Source organism: Chinchilla lanigera, unplaced genomic scaffold (genome assembly GCF_000276665.1).
Source record: "Chinchilla lanigera isolate Chin_1 unplaced genomic scaffold, ChiLan1.0 scaffold00005, whole genome shotgun sequence".
Classification (NCBI taxonomy): Eukaryota; Metazoa; Chordata; class Mammalia; order Rodentia; family Chinchillidae; genus Chinchilla; species Chinchilla lanigera.
In genome coordinates this window covers 40099462-40118731 of record NW_004955406.1, presented here as the reverse complement: position 1 = coordinate 40118731, position 19270 = coordinate 40099462, and the positions used below count along the sequence as shown (strand labels likewise).

The following is a 19270-nucleotide window of genomic DNA, read 5'->3' as shown; positions in this document are numbered from 1 at the left end:
TATTTCTCTTATCACTATAGCTAGGGCAGTAACACCCCTCCCCACCATAGGCCTTTCTTGCTTACCTCCCAGTGTAAGGGACAGACATTGCCTTTCTTTCTCTGTTGTCTGATCTGGTGGGAAGTTTGTGTTGTCTACTGAACAGTGCATCCCTTAGTACCATTGTTTCATTATTAAAATGAGGAACCGCAGGCAGAACAGCTTGACTCTCTCAAATTGCTGGATCAGGAACTAGAAGGCATTGGTAGCTTTTGAGGATGTGGAGGGAGCACTATTGCTCAGATTCATTACTCTCCAAACACTCAGTTTGTAAAATTCCTTCCCTTGGAGTGGGCTGGGTGGGGTCCCTGCTCTCTGTGGACACCAGGACCAGATCTGCTAACTTAGGAATGAGGAGAGATGGTTTCAGTGACCTCCCGCAGACCCAGAAGTAGACAGCTGGGCCTCCTCAGCCTCTCAAGGGCAGGGGTTTGTGATTCAACCCGGAGCTGGGGGAGGAGGCAGTTAATGACTGCTCTGCCCCAGCACCCTTGGGACCCTTCCCCTGCACCTTGGAGGCTAGGCGAGGGAAGGGGCTGGAGCCCTGTTTTTTGTGTCTCCATCTGGCTCAGGCACTCTGGGGCTACCAAGGGGAGGAAAATGTAGAGCTGGCTGGGGCAGTGTCACCTCTCCCTTCAGCAGGAAAAAAAATGAGCTCTCAGCATGAGGAGGTGAGCAGCTCCAGAGCCAGCTCCCCTCAGTTCTCCATGCTGCGCCACAGCAGGGGGGGCATGCCCCCTATCCTGCTGGAGACAAGCCCTGGGTCATCACAGGATAGCAGTTCTGCGGAGGACTGTAGAGGACTCAGTGTTCAGGCAGTTAAAATCAGACCACTCCCTCGGGATTGGTGTTCAGTAATTTATCAGCCAGGAAGGACACTGGCCTGGCGTTCTGATGGGTCCTGTGGCTCACACTGAACCCCTTAGTCTGGGGGTCACAAAAGGTAGCAATGTTGTGGGCACTGGCCAGAGAGGCAGGGCAGGGCAGCTCTTGACCAGCCAACGGGGAAGAACTGCAATGTCTTAATAACTGGCATGACGATACTGTCTGTCTGTCTTAGTTATCATTGTTTTTTGGAAGACAAATGGAATTCCATTTGTAGAATGATTAGCTTAAAGATAAGATAATTTGAAGTAGGACAGAAGATTAGCAGGGAGGTCCCTGAATGCCATACTTATTCTGTGTCACTAACACTTACACCTGTGTGTGGTTTTTCATTTGAGTAGGAGACCAGTGCCCTCACTGAAGAGCACACAGTATCGTCCTGCCCTTACCCTGAACATGGGATTTTTCATCTTCTATTATAGCAATAGACCATGGAGAGCTTGGTGTGGTGGCACACACCTGTGATCCCAGCTACTCAGCAGGTGAGGCCAGAGGATTACAAATTCCAGGCCAGTCTGGCCAACTTGGCAACCCCATATCAAAATAAAATAATAAAATAAAAAGGGCTGCAGATGTAGCTCAGTGGTAGAGCACTTGCTCAGTGGTAGAGCATTTGCCTGACATGCAGGGGCTCTGATTTCAGTCCATAGTAGAAAGACAAGGAGAGACAGAGACAGAGAAACAGAAAAATAGGCAGAGACAGACAGACAGACAGACACATACACACACACCATGGAAACCCGGAAACCCAGAACCCCAAAGCAGTGGGTACCAGTACAGTGTGAGACGGGGAAAGGGCAGCTGCATGGGCTGGAAAGAAGGAAACTTGGGCAGCCCCTGATGGTGATCCCTCTCCCTGCCCACAGCGGTAGCACTCTTTGCTGTCTGAGGTAACCCTGAGCTCACGTGGATGTCCCTGGCATTTATAGCACATGAAGGTGAGGGCTGTGAGGATGGGCATAGCTGAACAGGAGAGGGGGCAGCCCAGGTCTTGTATCCTGGACACTCAGCCCTTTGGCCTACACTTTATGGTGTTCCCAACTTACCTGGGGGAGCGCACCTTATTCCTGCCATTTTGGAAGTAACTATAGCATCAAAGGAAGGGATGGGGCCAAGGCAGAGAAGAAAGGAGAGCAACTACCAGAGAGTGGCTGGCAGCTGGGCCCTGCACCTGTGGAGCTGATGTTTTGTTCTGTAGATCACACAGAGAGGAGAGGCTGTGTGTGTGTGCGTGTGTGTTTGCGCTCTTTCCCATCTGCAGATACCTACAGGTGCTGCCATAGCCGTAGCCCCTCTCACCTCTTCTTTTTGTGGCAGCCATTGGTGGGAAAGCAGAGAGGTTTCAAGGGGGGAAGTTGGCTGGAAAAATGTATTTTCCCCCAGAAATGGCTGGGGGAGAAGCTCTGGGAATGAGATACATCAAGAGGTTGCAGGTGTAAACCTAGCTAGTTTTTAATTGGGATAGAATTCTGGAGCAGATAAGTCTCCCTGATAATAGTGATGAGATCCAGAGGAAGAGGTGGGGAGCAGGAGGCTGCAGAGCCCTTCCCTGAGCGGGGCCGGTCTTGGCTGCAGGGAGAAGGGAAGACGTGGGAGGAATGAGCTGCCATCAGCCCCCACCCCCACTCACCCTGCAGTTCTCACTCCACCTAATGAGCTGTAATGCCAGAAGCCAGGGTGTCCTCAGGATGGGGAAGCCAGGCCAGGGCTAATTCCCTGTCAGCAGATTCTCAGGAGCTATGGAAATGAAGCAGCTTGGTACAGGGCAGATAACCAGGAGGAGCCTAGAGGGTGGAAACAGTACAGAATATTTCTCTAGTTATTTAATATTTATCACAGTCAGGGCCCTGGGCATTCAGCCTGGGTGTGTGTGTGTGTACATGTGTGCAAACAGGCATGCCTGCAAAAGGTCATGTAGACTCCAGCTGGCTTTGCTGTTTTTAACTGTATAGTTCCAGGTCCACCACATGTGGATGGTGAGGATGTCTTGAGCTGTAGGAAAGCCCAATGTGGTGGAGAGACTGAGGCCGGGAGAGTGGAGCATCTCTGTCTCTTTTCTTGGTAATGGATTGGTCTTCGCATTTCTGGAATGCCTCTTCCCAGCCCCCAGCCCCCACCCCAAACACAATGGTCTTAAACCTGTGTTTTTCACACTGTAGCCCCTGCGTCTGGTATATTTCATCATTTGTTTTTAAGCAGAATGATCATGGCCATTTTATCTTACGCATGAGACATTTCACATTTTAAAAGTTTGCAGCCATTATTTCATAGAATTAGAAGGTCCCTCATTTGCACATGAGAACACTCAGGGCCAAAGGATTGAGGTCACACTGCTAATTCATGCTGGATCTCCCGCTGGAAGATTGGTCCTGCCAAGTTCTCTCCGCACTGATGACACTGCTGCCAGGGCCACCTCGTAGGCCCAGTGGATAAATGACCACTGCTGGGTGACCTCCAAGCTTAAGGATGGTCCAGCCCCCACCACAAAGTCTCCTGCCTAAGCTTTTCCTTTTTCTTGCATAGAATTTGAGAGGTCTGCTTGGGTTGGAATTTATAACCTTTTGTCCTTGAGAAGTGGAAACCTTTTGATATCCCTGAAGGGAGGGAAGAGGAATGAGAAAACAGATTGTCCATGTTTATTTCCCTTTATAATATTCTCCACCTGGTAAGTTCTTCTTGCCATCTAACCTACAATGAAAATCTGTCACACTGCACAGTTTAGTGGTGAAGGAGAAGAACCCTAGCCAAGTAGGCAGTCTGGTGTTGGCCTAACCCTGAGGATTTCAGAGCTCTCTCTGAGCAGGGGAAGCTGCTGAGCCTCCGTTCCTCCTACTCCCTGGTGCTGTCTGCCCTGGGCACAGGAGAAGTAATTTAACTTGCAACTTAAGCAAAGGCTGTGGGAGGTCCCTGGGCTCAACTTGAAGAGAAAGGGGATATTTTTGCTTCCTCGAGGAAGAAAACTCATTTCCCAACTGCACCCCCGCCTACTCCTCCTCCCGTGCAGAGGAGCTTAATTTTCTTCCCTTCCTAATGAAGATGGATCAAAGCCAAGCTATATATTCAGGGGGGAGCCAAGCAGGGAAGCCGAGTGAGGGGGCCAGAGGGCAGAAACAGAGCTTGGTTCATGGAGAGGAAGTAATTAATTTTAAGAGCGAGCTAAGATAGGGAAGCTCTTGATAATAGAATATCAAACTCCAGATGCAGGTGGCTAAAAATTAAATCAGAGCATGGAGGCTTTTTTTTATTCATGCATTCACCCATCCAATATTTCTTGAGCACCTACTGTACACAGGCAGGGACCTCACTCAGGAGGGCCTGCAGTCTGTAACCATAGCAGAGCACTAAAGACAGAAAGAGAGTGTGATCGGAAAATGGAGGCTTCCTGTCACCAGGATAAATCATTTGCAAGAGTCCTACTAAATGGCTGAATATATTGACCTTTTGGATTTAGGATTAGCTGTTTAAATATCAGCAGCTGTTGGCCCCAGTTATCGCCAACCAGCTTGTCCCTTGTGGGTTAAATAATAATATTGTCCATTTGCTCTTCTATACACTGATTACATTGTTCCCTGACCAAGTTCTGCCCTTAATTCAGAAAATTTGATTAGCCCCTCCCTTTCATTGTCTGTTGTGATATCACAGAATTACTGTGGCAACAGACTATGATGTCAACAGCTTGCCTGCTGCTGCTAAAAAGAACCACACTGGTCAGAAAGGGATCTGTCATGTGAAGACAAAATGGAATGACATAGAAAGCCGGAGGAACTGAAATGTGATATCAAAAAAAAAAAAAAAAAAAGAATATCTTGGCAGTGTAAGATAACAGGGGGCCTTGGAGCCTCCTTTGCTAGAACCCTTTAAAATCAGTGAGGCAGTTTTGAGGACCGACTAGGGAGCAGACTTGCCTAGTGGGAGGGGAACGGGACAGGTGACCTTCAGAAGGCCTTGCAGTTCAAGGATCCTAAAGACGTGGAGGACATTAAGGAAGGGAGAGATTGGACAGGCTCTGGGCTCTGGAGAATTTAAAGGAATTAACACTGATGCAGACTCCTTGCTCCTGAGCAGATCTGACAGTTACCAGCTGGAATTTATCATCTTGCATCTGGAAGATTTGCGGCAATAAACACACAGTGACCCCCTCACAAGCCCCATTTGCTCCCCTCTGCCTCACAAGGCTGGGAGAAAGCTTTCCTTCCATTTCACCCAAGCAAAAGAGCTTCTTCTTCACCATCTATTCTGATGCTACAACATCCACGCCCGTCCACGCTCTGCCTCCACCGTGTCCAGCTCTCTACCAGCGGGACCACTGTATGCAGAGGGCAAGCGAGCTGCTGCCCGGTCTGAGGGGAGGGTGGCAGGGGGCTGATCGCCAAGATGCCTCATGCATTATGCTCCTGTCTGTACAGAAGGCTGGGCAGGCTGAGAGACGAGAAAGGAGACTTCCTTAATTAATCTCATCTTCTCGGCAGTGGCAGCAATAACAGCACATGAACCCGGAGCCTCCTTTAACCCTTGTGCCCACAGGCTCTGAAGGGTCTCTGAAAAGCAAGTTGGCTTTTAGCTCCAGAGCCAGTGTCTGGCATTGGCAGCCTGGGAGGCAGGAGTACCGTCTCCCTGCGGGTCGGGCTGGCAGGAGTTCCTGCCGTGCAGATGGGAATGCAGCCCCGTGCTCCTCCGCCCGCCCAGCTACTCTGTGTCCTTAGCTCAGTGAGGTCGGACTACCTGGAAGTGGCACACCTGCTCTGTGCATGCCTGTCTCTTCTCTTCTGCATTTTCTCCTTGGGAGTACGAACCAGGAGGATGCCGTGCCCTCCTTGCTTATTCTGCCTCCAGTCGTCTGACCGGGTAGCATTCTGGCTGAGAGCTAGGATGCCACAGGCCCAATAGGGCACCCGGATGACCCTTACCACCACCCAGCAGGAGCCCCCTCCCTGTTCTCCACTGCCAGAGCCAGGAAGAGGAGGCAGCTGCAGAGTCTCCCTGCCATCACTCGCCTGCATCTCTGCCACAGCATTTAGGGTTGGACCGGAGGACTTACTTCTCAGAGGGATGGTAGCAGCTGGGTGGCTGGTGGGTCCTGTGAGGCTGCCGAACTGGGGAGCAAGCTGCCAAAAAGATGTTGAAGTTTCGGGCTGATCGACGGGTCAGGTAGGGATTCCTTGCACAGACTGGAAATCAGAGCAGGCCGAGCTGGCCCCTCATCCCATTCGGATCTGGGGACTTTTCGGTGAGGGGTCTGCTGGAACTGACCTGGGAGGAAAGTGTAGTTAGGTCAATGGCTGCTGCATTGCAGTGTCTGGGAAGGGGAAGCTATTTTGAAATTGGTAGCGCCGGGATGGAAGGAGGACGTCATTTGTAGGGGTTGCTGGGTAGGAGACTGGGGCAGGGAGTAGACTCACGATGGCTGACGGCAGATTGTATGCATGGCTCTCTGTGTGTCTGCGTGTACCGGCTTCTGTGGAAGGCTCCTAGCAGTGCAGAGGGGTCTGGAGGGGTAGGGCAGGGTGGGACAGGGGCAGGTGTTCCAAGCCTGCAGGCAAATGCAAAGACCTCAGCACCTCAAAGAGTTTAGTTGCCACAAACTACCTGTCCACCAGACCTCTAGGGGAGCAGAGCCAGAGCCAAGGGTAACTGGAAACAAATACCTTTCCTCAGTCTCTGTGATTAAATTAAGAAGAGCATCCTTATTTGGAGGCAGGTGGAACTGTAGTTTGGGAAGTGGGGAGTGGATTGTCAGTATGCTAAAGTCAGACCCCAGGTCCGACGAATGCCGGTCAATTTCAGGTCCTGGCTACCAAGCCCAGGCTGCACACTCCAGATTTCCACCCGGGCTGCAGCCACTGCCTGCTGCGTTTCTGTCCCCTGTGTCTTTGGATCAGATCTGACCAGAACTGGTTTGGAAGCAGAAAAAAAATACCCTTTGATATTATCTTTAGCTCCAACAGACAGCTTGAGGGCTGGCATGTGGCCTGGGCTATTGAAAGAAAGTGTCCAGAAGGTTAATTTCACATCTCTCCTGTGGCAGAAGGGACCAAGCTAAAATCTTTCTCTGGTGGGCCTGTGGGGGGTTGAGCAGAGAGCTGGCTCTTTGCTGTGGGTGCTTAAGTGGCCCGTCTCAGCCATACCTGTGCCCCTGCTTGCTCTTAGGCTCAACTGGAGCCTGCCCTGGGCTCTCACTGTATTTCTCAAGAAGGGTGGGAGACAAGGATCTTGGAACTCATCTAGCCCCCACCCCCATGGACCGGACGCTTGAATCTCCTACGCTCTTGCCAGGCAGTCCTTACTCACAGAACCTCTCACAGGGCTGTGCTTTGTGCCTTAGACCCACTGTTCCAGCTCTCTCCCATGTCCCCCTCCTGAGAGTCCACCAGGGAACTAGCCTGACATTCAGCAGCCAGAAGAGCCTCAGCAGGATTCCTCAAAGAAACCTCCATGTCTGACTTCCCATCTGCCCTGGTGTCCCCCTCCCCTGGTTCCTGCTCCCTCCCGCTTCCGGGCAGGCTGTCCTCATAACACCCCACCCACTGCTGGCCACAGCAAGCCTTAATTACATCTGACTGTTCAGCAAGCCTGACCTTGATGCCTGACAGCTCCCAAGGTCTCTGTGACATCGAGACAGAAGACCCCAGCCTGGGAGTGTGGCTGAGTCCCAGCCCAAGCTCAAGGGTACCACCTCTGAATCTTGCATTTCATTTAAAGAAGGAAATAAAGCATAAAGCAGGAGAGGCAGAGTCCAAGGTCAACAAGAGAGTTCTTTCAGCAAATAATGAGGGAGCATTTTTTATGTGGAGCTCTGGCAGACGCTGTCACCCGCAAGCTGTCACGCATGAAACCTTGACTGTGTTGAACTTGCAGTTAGAAGAACCTACTCCACCCTCCCACCCATACCTGAGGTGACCACTAACCCAGTAGTTAGTGGATATTTGAGCCTCGGATGTCTAGTAAGTGTTAACACTGACTTTGATAAAAGGGGACCGGGTGTCATTTATTCTTCCCCAAGCCTGCCTGCAGCTTCTCCTGCTGTGGCCTAATTCTCCTCCTTGTCCCCACCAGAGGACATGCTCACCAGTTCCTGTCCCTGCCCAGGGTCTGACTTCCCTTTAGATTGTGTGTCTGCCTTCTACATCATTACCACAACTTCTTTTCCCTCTACAGCCACAATGAAAGACAGAACACCTTTCGGCACCCAGTGACTGGCCAGGTCCCAGAGGAAAACAAAAAATTTGACTTAAAAACGTAAGTATGCTAAGTATTCACCTGGCTGTTTTGTGTTTCTGTCCTTCACCACCACCATCCCATTGCCACTGTGGGGATGGGATGGGGAGGAGCAGCAAGGGAAGGAAAGAAGAGATTTAGGGTCACTTGCCTCAGTTCTGGGGACCAGAAGCTTCTGGGTCCCATTTCTTCACACCCTCACCTGCTTTCTCCGGGATCTGGCAGAGGTCAGGGTGGCACCTCTTGTAGATTGGACTGTAGGAGTCAAAGCCAGGTCTGTGGTTGGCACAGTACCGTGGACCTCTGCAGGCAGCACAGATAGAATCGTGAGAGCTCATTCCTCTTGCTCATCCTCTAATGTGGATCCTGCCTCTGAGTGAAAGGAGGAAAAAAAAGGAAAGGATAAGTCATTGACCCTCATACTCTCATAGACCACTCAGACATTGTGAGCTTAAAATTGGAAGGAAAAGAAATTCTGAAGTCTCAGGATATAGGCTTTTAAAATAAATGGGCAGGAAAGAAAGAGGAGAATGCCCAGAATTACTGGCATTTAACCCCAGAAGAGAAGAAGGGGTTGCTAAGTGGCCTCTTGGTGGCACTTAGGGGATGGAATTCCATGCTGATCTGAAACAGTGGGTGGCAGGGTGGGTAAGAAAGAAGGACAGGGCTTTTCTGTTGCTTCTTGGCTCTGACCTATGTCTTTCCTGTGGTAAACCTGAAATCAGATTGGCCTTGGACATGTCCAATAAAACAGGTGGGAAACGCCCTGCTACCACGAACAGTGACATAGCCAACCACAACATGGTGTCTGAGGTCCCTCCAGAGCGGCCCAATGTCCGGGTAAGTCCAACCCTCGGGGCACCGTGTTGGACAGGAAATGGCTTCAGTGCAGGTTAGTGGTATCTGAGGGACTCCTAGGAAACCCTCCTCTGCCCTGCTCATTCTGCAGGCAGGTGAGGTGGCCCCGGAAGTGAATGCAGAATGGAAAGGGATGAGGCCTCACACTGAACCTCACAGAAGACCAGCATCTAGACCTGGGCTTCCCGTCCTCTCAGCCCTGTTAGCATTTGAGGATGGGCAGTTCTTGGTGGTGCTGGTCTGCATTGTCCAGTGTAGGATGTCTGGCAGCATCCCTGACCTCTGCCCACTAAATGCCAATAGGACTTCCACTTCCAGTTATGACCGCCAGCCCTGTTCTCATGGAGGTCCACTGATCTAGGGGACAGCAAAAAAAGACTCCTATGGAGGCCACAGTGACCTCAGGAGGAGGCAACACAGGGAAGAATGTTATAAGAGGTGCAGCAGGATCAGGGCTGAAAGTGTTTTGGGTTTTGTGACAGTATGGCACCTGAAAGACAAGCCAGAGAGGGTTAAAGAGGGGGTAGAGGGAAGAGTAAAACCTTCTGTTCTTAGAAATTAGGCACCGATGGTTATACATTCATATAATGGAGTGTTCTCCAAAAATTAAAACAAACTAGCTTTGTATGGCATCTTGAAAACATGATTCTGCAAGTTTCAGAATATGAAAACTATATCACTTATGTAAAATGCACAAACATGAAGAGCAGTACTCCCTATTTATAGAAGCATCTGCAGTAGGAGTGTCCAACCATGGGCAGGGAGGCTAATTTTGGGTCAGTGGTTGCCTCTAGGGGAGAGAAAGGTAGGGAAGAGAAAGGTAATGGTGTTGGGGAGGGCCTCAAAGGGGTTTTCGTGCCTTGTCTTACAAGGGAGAAAAACCAGGCAAAGAAATGATTATTATATTCTTCTATGCTTTTCTGAAATGTCTGAAATAGTTCAAGAAGGTATTTTTTAAAAAAAACTTATTTTTATTTTTTAAATAGTGTGTAGTAATTGCATATATTCATGGGGTTTGGTGTGATAGTTCAACAGGCACATACAGCCTACACCGATCAAATCAGGCAATCAGCATTTCCCTCTCCTTATCGTATCTTTGTGGTTGGAGCCTCTGATCTCCTCTCATCTAGGTCTTCGTAAAATTCGTAGCGGTTATTGAGGGCTATAGTCAGACCGTGAAGGAAGATGGTGTGTGTGTGTGTGTGTGTGTGTGTGTGTGTGTGTGTGTGTGTGTGTGTGTGTGTGAGAGAGGGGGGGTGCTGGAAACTACATTTGCAAGACAGACAGGTTTGTGGGTTAGCTGGAGGCATGAGGGGAATGATCAGTAGCTGGGTTCAGGAGAGCATGATGGCTGTCCACATTTCGGTGGAGACAGGAGTCAGATGCTGTACTCTTACCTTGGGTGGGAAAGTGGCGCCTCTTCCTGAGATGCATTAAAATAGAAGAAAAAAACGATAGGTGAAGTTGAGGTGGGTGTCTTGGAAATGGAAGACATCCCCACCTGTGTCCTTGACGTTGGCAGGAAGGGAGCGGGTGTAAAATATTCTGTGGTGAGGGGGGCTAGGTAGGGTGTAGTTGGGGAAAGAGGATGGTAGCCAGCAAGGGACACATGAAATATTACCTGTAATATCCAAGGTGTAGCTTGCAAGCTATGGTGGGGCAGTGAGGGGACAGCAGGGGACAGAGAAGTGAGATGAACATGATACCCTGAAAGCAGAGGGGATGACTTCATTCAGGACTTGCATACACTTGGGGAGATGATGACTTCTCGAGATGGTGATTCTCAGCCAGTATCTGTTGGATTTTTTTTTTTTTTTTTTACTAGTAATGTCCAGAAAACAATTTTATTTCCTAGCTGTGGAGGTGCTTTCCAGGACAGCTGAACTTCTTTGCTTTTTTCTGCATTTACTAAGTATTCAGTATGGCTGGCTTCGGTGACAAAACGGATGAGCAAAACGCAGTTCCTCCCCAAGAAGAGCACATGGTGTAGTGAAGGAGACAGAAGCGGTAGACTGCACAGATGTGCAGAGGGCAGGGCCGCTGACTGCTAAGGGATATCAGGGAGGCTTCAAGGAGGAGGGGACGTCTATGCTGTACTTTGAGGGATGAGCTGGGAGTTGTGGGTGGACAGAGGCAGATGCGCTCCCCAGGGAGGGAGCACGGCCAGCAGAGGTACAGAGAGGAAGAGAAGCTGGGCGAGGGCGGAGTGGCAGATCTTCTAGACCTGCCCTTGTGTGGGGTGCTGAGGACTCAGAACTCTCCTCAGTGATGAAAGCCAGTAAGAACTTTTAAGCAAGAGAGAGACATGGTTAGAGTGTGCTTTACCAAATCACCTTAGTTCATTGCCCAGGAAGGACGGCAAGAAGAGATGAGGACCTGCAAGGAAACCACAGTAGGATCTGAGAGGATAGAGCAGATCTGAGCCATCTTAAGAAGGTAAACTCGAGCTGGGTGTGTAGTGCAGTAGTAAAGCACTTGCCTAGCATGTACAAGGCCGTAGGTTCCATCCCCGGCACCACAAAACAAACAGACGAACCAAAAAAAAAAAAAAATGCAAAATAATGAAACTTCAGCTGAAGTCCACCAAGTCAGAGCAGAAAGAAAGACTGAGAAGGAGCAGCCAGCAGGGGAGGTTTCGAAAGGAAAACAATAGTGCGAGTCAGAGAGGATGGAGAGTTAATATTGCTGGAGCGTTAGTGGCTCAAGGACTGAGCGGGCTTACCCAATGCGGTGGCAAGAGCCATGTCAAGATGAAGGAGAGGAGGTTTTGGAGTCGGGGGAGGACGAGAAGGGGGCCCTTCCCAGTAGCTTCCCCTGAAGAGAGGGGGAGGTAGGTAGCTCTGCTTTAGTTGGGCAGAGGGTGTGGAAGTGTGGGAGAGACAGACAGACAGACAGGCTGGAGAGTGCTAGCTGGGGAGAAGCAGCCACTGGTGAAGGGCACATTGAAGACAGATTTCAGAGGAGACGTCAGTGAAGCAAAGTCTCAAAAGCGATCTCAGGTCAAACGTGTTATCCTTGGAAAGGAGGGTGACACTTCTGGCATTGAGGGAAAGAGGCAAAGATAGCAGCTGAGGGATGTAATTTTCTAGGTAAAAGGGTGTGAAATTGAGGAAATGTGTGTCTGATAACTTCGGTTTCCTCTGTGGAGACACTGGGTCTCCTTGGGGCGGGGAGAGGCTGGGGAGGTCGGAGGATGGGGCGGGGTGGGGTGGAGCTGCTGTCTGGGCTCAGCCCGCTGGGGTTGGGAGCCGTAGGTCTGCAGTGACCTCATCGGTGCTGCAATGTGACTTTTTTTTTCCTCAAGCAGCACCATGTTCTGGCTGTGAGCACAGAGAGGGTGGATGATTTGATTAAGTTGGAATATTGGGTTTCAGAGAAAATGAAACAAAGACAATGAATGGGGTTTTGAGTCTGTCTTTGGACGAGAATAACTAGAACCGGGAAGCAGCTGCTGGATCCAGAAAGAAAGGCAGGGGCTGGGGATTTAGCTCAGCGGCAAAAGCGCCTGCCTGGCAGGCACAAGGTCGTGAGTTCGGTTCCTGGTACCGGAGAAAAACCAAAAACAAAAATCAAAACAGAAAGAAAGGCAAGGGTTTAGGAGTGAGGGATCTCGATGGAGTAGAAAAATAGTGAAGCTGAGTGATGATGGAGGGAGGAAGCCCAAAGGATAAAACGATGATCAGAAGTGGGGATTCTGGGATCGAAAGTTTTGTGAGGTGGTGGGTGCTGATGGGCTAAGCGGTGGCCCTGGCAGTGAGTAGCTGAGTGGGAAGGAAGGGTTTGGAGTGGAGGACGTCAGCGTCATATAAAGTTAGGACACTGGATGGGTCACTGTCACAAGACAGTGTCTTGGACTCACACAGAGATTCCATGATTAATAATGAAGACAGTGGCTGATACTGGAAGGCTTAGACCCTAAAAGAATGGTCTAGAAGCTGACTGATGAGAAGGGAGGTCAGGCAGTGGTGCTTCGAGGAAGACAGACTTGTGCCAGAACAGGGAAGAATGGCGTTGTCTGTGCGGCACGGAGGAGCTGCTGTGCTGTGCAGAAGACTGAGTAGGACTCAGAGAGGACATGAGGTAGGTGCTTCACTTACAGATGCCTGGATTCCCGGAAGTGTTGTGTAAAAATGCGCAGGACGGAGAACAGAGGAAATCTAGGCTGGGAGTGAAATGAGAAATCTTATTTTCTCCTAAAAAGAAAAGAAAAGAAAACCTGATAGGTAGTGCTATTTTTTTGAGGCCCATTTTAGAGATGAGAGAAGGAGGCAAAGAATCAAAAAGCCGTAAGAGTTAGTAACATATTCTAGGTTCACACCCGGGCTTCAGCGTGAGAGAACCAAGGGCAAACTAGAGAGATGCCGCTCCGCCTGGGGATGGGCTCAGTGGTACAGCACTGGTGTACGTGAGGCCCTGGGATCCATCCCCAGCATGGGAGAGAGAGAAAGAGAGAGGGAGGAGAAAGAATGAGAAGTACAATTCCTAGGTAGCTCCCTGGCAGATAGAGCAGAAGGGAGGAAGGGAATGAAGCAGGGCCAGCTTCTCTGTCTGCCTCTCTAGGCGGCTCGGACATCCCGCAAAGCCATCGCTTTTGGCAAGCGCGCACACTCCATGAAGCGGAACCCCAACACCCCTGTCACCAAGGCAGGCTGGCTCTTCAAACAGGTGAGGCCACCCTGCCACTCCTCCCACCACAATCACCTCCCTGCTCTAGCTTTGTGCCTCTCCAGTGTTTATGGCAGAGCATGTATTTTTTGGTGTGTCCTCCCACTGTCTCTGTGAATGAGCGTCCTTGTCATGTAAAGGCTCACAAAAGTGGAGTATTTTCCCAATCACACAGAATAATTACTGTTGCAGATGTGGGAGTCCTGGCGGAGTTTCTAAGGGGCAAATGCAATGATTTTGAAATGGTGCTGGATCACCAGCCCTGTCAAACCAACCCACTAGCTCATTCTTTACAGGTCCCTCTTGCTGTGGTGGGGGTTGGGTGTCTCCTTCACACCTGGGGTCCACCAGCTCACTCCAGGTTAACCTTGCCACGTCCTTGCCTGCCCTTCTGCTCACTCATTCTGGCTCATCTCTTGTTCCGGAGCCTCATGGTGACAGAACACGAAGGTCAAGGGCAATAATCTCCTGTAAGTTGCTTGCATCTGAGCTCCCAGGTTGGGGATGATGCTGCCGTGTGCTGGCGGCATGGTTTTAACTGCAGGTCAGACGTGTGTGTAATTGGGGCAGTACTGCCTTCATCATACCGCACCCCTCCTGCACATGCAGCTCCCAGCCGCTCACACCTGTCTCCCCATGTGCTCTGCAGGCCAGCTCTGGGGTGAGGCAATGGAACAAGCGCTGGTTCGTGCTGGTGGACCGCTGCCTCTTCTACTACAAAGGTGAGCTTGCCTGGGGCCACCATGCCTTCTCATCCTGCCTTGGCACTGGGCCCTTCTTGGACTGGGCATCGCTAGAGAGGTCTCTCCATATGGTTCCTGGCATCAGTGGGGTATGGCACTCACTCACACAGTCACTCATTCATTCAGTTGCAAGTCAGCAATGTTGGTTGATGCCTACAAGGTATCGGGTGGAGTTGTGGGTCCTGGCTGGTGACACTGGGTGGACAAAGGAGATAGGAAGGAGAGGAAAAGCCTAAAGAGGAGGAGGCCAGTAGTTACTTAGGAGAAGTCACCTACAGCTCGAGGCTTGGATGTTAATCTCCTATCCCACTGGAGTGTACAGTCGTCCCCAAAGGCGGTTTTTGCCAGTTTTGTTCACTGTACCCAAGAGCATATACAGTGTGCAGTGGATATACAGTTGACCCTGAATAAGTGAATAACACCTCCACCCACTCCACACTCCCGTACTCACCCCTAGTCCCTCCCATTCCCCTCCCCAAGGAGAAGGGCAAGATCAGATAACTGGTGCAGCCTCCTCTCGGAAGTCATTGTAAATTGCGCACAGTGGTGTGTGTTCAGGAGGCACAGAGGGCAGGAGCAAGCGCTGTTGACAGTACTGGTGACCTCCTGGCAGACCCTGGGGCGGGAGGAAGAGGTGTGGGGCACAAGGAGAGACAGGGTGCAATGATCTAGAAGCAAGAGAAGCTGTTTGCTCCACTTCCTTGCCCCGGGAGGGTGGAGCCCTGCTTTGCTCAGGCCTCCTCAGAGCAATTTGGTGAATCATTAACTTTGACAAATAAAGGTTGTACCTGGTGGACCCCTCTGAGCGCCTGCTGTTCCTGGGCCCTTAATTGGGGACAGCTGACTCCTAAGGAGAGAAGTCAGGAAGGGGCTGAGGATGCGGGGCAGGTGTGGAGGAAAGCCCAAGCCTGGAGGAGGAAAATCTGCCCGGACCTAGGTGCTGAGCCTGGGAAGCTCCACTGTCCTGGAGCCAGGGTGGGAGCAGAGGAGAGGAAGCCTGGTGCCTGCAGTAGAGGAGCAAGATATACTGCAAAGACGGTCTCTGTCCACCCCACGGTGGCCTTGGAACAACCCTCGTCTTAGTACCTTTCCTGTTGCTGGGCAATTAATTTATCAAGGAGTGAGGTTTGTTTTGGCCTCTAGTCCTGGAGGCTGGGAGAGCCCAGAGCATGGCTCTGGCTGCTTGCTTGGCCTCTGGGGGGCCTCGGAAGCAGAAGGACAAGTAGGTGTGCACGGAAGAAATAAAAGCCAAGGGTAGTGTTGCTTTATAATGGTCTGCCCTGGAGGAGCCGCTTGGTGAGAAGGACTTCATACCTCTTTAAACCTGCCGCCTCTGACCACCATCACTTTGGGAGTCAGATTTCAGTATGAGGTTTTCATCCACATCACAGTGGCACCCCCCGAACACTGACCTGTACCCTACCAGCCAGGGCACCATTTTTTCTCAAGGAGGTCAGCCCCAAAACAGGGCTTTCAGAGTCCCTAGCCCAGGAAACAAAGAGCAAGCCCAGAGGAAAAGTGAGAGTCTTTCTGGGCCACATGCTTGTCCCCCACCTGTCCCACAAAGCACCCTGTCCTGTGTGGCTTCCCACCAGGACAAAGACAGCTGGGCTGACTGGCTAATCCTTCAGGATGAATTATGTGACAGTCCAGTTGTTAGCTGGACCTGGGACACAGGACACGCTTTCCTGAGGAAGAGCAGCGGCCTCAGAGGTTCTGCAGCAGGCAGCTGGGTAACTCAGAGGAGCCAGGGAGTGGAAGGACGGCGGGTGTCCTCGCCCATGTTCCTTCCCATCCCCTTGTGGCAAGTGTCCTGGCTGGAATTGTCCCATCTAAGGACCGGGGATATAGCTCAGTGGCATAAGCGCCTGCCTGGCAGATGCAAAGTCCTGAGTTTGATTCCTGGTACCAAAAGACAAAACAAAACAAAAACAAAAACATGGAATTGTCCCATCTAATAGATAGGATAGGAGAGAGGACAGAGGTCAAGAAGACTAGCTTTGGGGTCATGCTTCGTGGGTATGAAGACCATTTCCACTACTGACTACTTAAGGGTCCGTGGGCAAATTCCTTAGCCTCTCTGCCTCTTCAGTTCCTTAACATGGGGGTAGTAACAGTACCTCCTCACGGGGTAGGTGGGAGAGTTGAGTCCAGTAAGACGTTTGACTTATACCAGGGTCTGACCCAAGGTGAAGACTCCCAAAATGTCAGCTGTGACTGTATTTGTGCATTAGAACATAAAAACCTGGCGGGGGGTTTAGCACTTCTCTCTTCATGACATCCCTCCAGTCCAGTGTCTGAAACAGCATCCACAGGAACCCCCCCCCAGCAACTCCAGGAGTATGTATGTGGCCCTGGTGTGCAAGCAGCAGTAGGTGGCCCCAGGAATTCACACCTGCATACCCTCTGTGCGTCTGTCCCTGGCAGATGAGAAGGAGGAGAGCGTCCTGGGCAGCATTCCCCTCCTGAGCTTCCGGGTCGCAGCTGTTCAGCCCTCAGACAACATCAGCCGGAAGCACACATTTAAGGTCAGTTGGGCCTCCTCCCTGGGGTCACATGCAGGGAACCTGCTCTTCTAGACATGAGGGGATGGAGAAGGGTCAAGGGCATCTCCCTGAGGAATCCCAAGTGGCAGATGAGGAGAGGGAATAGGCACTGGCCCCTGGGCTCGGTGTGGGTTACTGTGAGGCTAAGGTGAGGCTGTGATGGGTCCCCTCCTCTTCTTTCAGGGGTCTCCTGAGAACCCCAAGGTTGGTGGGGGGCACCCCAAGGTGCCTCAATAGTGCCATGTTTTTTGCTGGGGAAGAAAGTTATGTCCTAAGTGTTGGGCCTCCTGCCCAGTGATCTGCCCCCCGGGAGGTCTCTCTTGGCAAAGGCAGGGCTGTGGCTAGTGAGGTTCTGAGATCTTTTGGGAAGGGCTTCTCCCCACCTTGGGGTCAAGGAACTTAGAGCCCTGGTGCTCAAATTTCAATCTTTATAGAAAATTAGGAGTTGAATTTCATTCCAGTCTGAGCTGCAAACTTTATATAGACAACAATTTGAGAGAACAGTGCCCAGGAAAGTGGGACTCGCTGCCGGCTCAGTGCCACTCCCTCTGCAGCCCCAGGGGACCCGCCAGGCGAAGACCTGCCTGCAGCTGGCTCATCCTAGGCCAGTGTTTTTCCACATTTAAAAATTCATGACCCATTAAAAACTCTAAAAGTCCCATGCCCTTTTTGTGTTTTCTGATGCAAAAGACATAGGTTTCTTTTTGCTTTCCAAATATATAACGTCAACTATGCATTTTCTTAGGACAAAGCCTTCCCTTCCTCCCTCCATCCCTCCCTCAGTTGAGAATTGCTGTCCAAGTCCCTTAAAACCAAAGCTGTGGTGTTAGATGATAGAACCGTCAAGTCATACCAGGCCAGAAGCTGAGCTTCTAGGATCCTCTGTCCAAATCGGGTCAGCTGGCTCCAGAAAAGAGGTGGGCAGTATACATAGGTCCTGTCACGGTGAACTAGAAGGGGCTCATTTGGCATATAAATAGTTTCCAGCCTCCTGAGGTCTTGTGTGCCAGAGGTGTGAACAGAATGAGCAATTAATAAAACTCTGACTCCAGGGAGCTGGATTCTAGCTGGGGAAATAGGAACAGGCTGTTTAACCAACAACAAACAGTCCTTCAGTACATAGGTACACTCATACACCTACACGCCATCAAACAGCCTGGCTACCCCTCCCCACCAGACCTATGAGAGAGACACAGCCCAGCTCCGAGCAGGGCCAAATCCCAGTGTCAGATAATCATCTCAGAGTGCTGACACACAGCCCTGTCCCAAAGCCCAGGGATCCTTCCCGGCAGCCCCTCATCTCCAGGGCCCACCTGTCCCTTGTCCTGGTTTGCACTGTCCCTGTAGAACCCAGCTCTGTGGCCCACAAAGGGTTCTGACTGTGACTATTCAGTGGCCCTTCCCCAGGGAAGGGAGGGGAGCTGAGACAGACAGACGGGAGGCTTGTCCTGCTGTGGCCACCAAGCGAAACTCTTGGATGGAGAATAATAAGGAGCTAGGAGCTGTTCTGCCTAGGCTGCCACTGAATGCTTTAACCTCTTCCTAACCCAGCCTATGGAGGCCTGCGCCTGGGGTTGTCCCCTGAATTCTTGGCCCCTTTCACAGTTCCAGGCCAGTGCCCCTCGCTGCTCCCCATCAATAGCCTTATTTTTTCCCAGGCCCTCTGCCTCCCCATCACAAACACATGTTCCTGGGCCTGTGTTTGCGCCTTGTTTCCCATGACGTGTTTTGCCCCAGTATGACTGTGAACTCAAGTACGAGAACGCATCTGGGCCTTTCTTGTGCCTGGTGCCCAAGTGAGCTGTGCACACAGGCTGTTTGCCGGATGCTCGATGAATCAGTGGATTCATTGGCTGCCCACACCCCCCACCCCAGGCCGAGCCTCCTGTCCTGCTCATGTCTCCTGCCCTCTACAATAAGCCTGTGTTTTCCACTAGAGGGCTCACTGGGCACCAGGCTCTGCTCTTGTGCGGTTGCAAGTCCCCCTGGCCTCCTCACAGCTCTGCTGGCTGTCCATCAGCCCCTCCCTGATGCTGGGCCCTCAGCTGGAGAGCAGGGACCAGCCAGCGGGATCCAGAGGAGGGCAGTCCATCCTTGCCCCTTGCTGGGGAAAGGGGAGGTGAGGCAGGCCTGGCTGCAGTTCAGAGAGCCTCATGAAGGCTGGACAGCAAAAGCATCTGAGGGTGTGTGTTGAGGCCATCAGGGAGCTCTAGTCCTCTCCTCCCAACCCTAGACCCCGGTTTTCAGGAAATCAGAGGCCAGAATGAGGCTCACTTCTGAGACAGCATCACATCTGAATCCCTCCTGTTAGATATGATA

General features: G+C 51.3%; 1 protein-coding gene and 2 long non-coding RNA genes across 26 annotated transcripts in view; 1 reads left to right on the top strand and 2 right to left on the bottom strand.

Annotated features, from left to right (window-relative positions):
* Window positions 1-19270, top strand: part of Plekha6 (pleckstrin homology domain containing, family A member 6) — a 134370-nt gene that overhangs the window by 81898 nt on the left and 33202 nt on the right. For 21 of the 24 annotated variants that reach the window (XR_001237018.1, XM_005375306.1, XM_005375292.1 and 18 more), the window contains 5 exons: window positions 8080-8160; window positions 8865-8979; window positions 13558-13662; window positions 14312-14384; window positions 16833-16933. Coding sequence is in view for 23 of the 24 variants with exons in the window: in XM_005375306.1 (XP_005375363.1) it covers window positions 8080-8160; window positions 8865-8979; window positions 13558-13662; window positions 14312-14384; window positions 16833-16933 (475 nt within the window). In the remaining variant the exon portion in view is untranslated. Of the gene's footprint in view, window positions 1-4172; window positions 6073-7575; window positions 7866-8079; window positions 8161-8864; window positions 8980-13557; window positions 13663-14311; window positions 14385-16832; window positions 16934-19270 lie in introns of those variants that run through there. The other 3 variants (XM_013522703.1, XM_013522746.1, XM_013522759.1) reach the window with 3 other exon arrangements.
* Window positions 2145-6051, bottom strand: LOC102019981. The gene is made up of 3 exons (XR_259529.2): window positions 5963-6051; window positions 2574-2708; window positions 2145-2493 (listed from the first exon to the last, which is right to left on the bottom strand). It is a non-coding gene; the product is annotated as an uncharacterized LOC102019981 (long non-coding RNA).
* On the bottom strand, window positions 6079-7281 carry LOC102020201. Its single transcript, XR_259530.2, has 3 exons — window positions 6570-7281; window positions 6324-6454; window positions 6079-6174 (listed from the first exon to the last, which is right to left on the bottom strand). It is a non-coding gene; the product is annotated as an uncharacterized LOC102020201 (long non-coding RNA).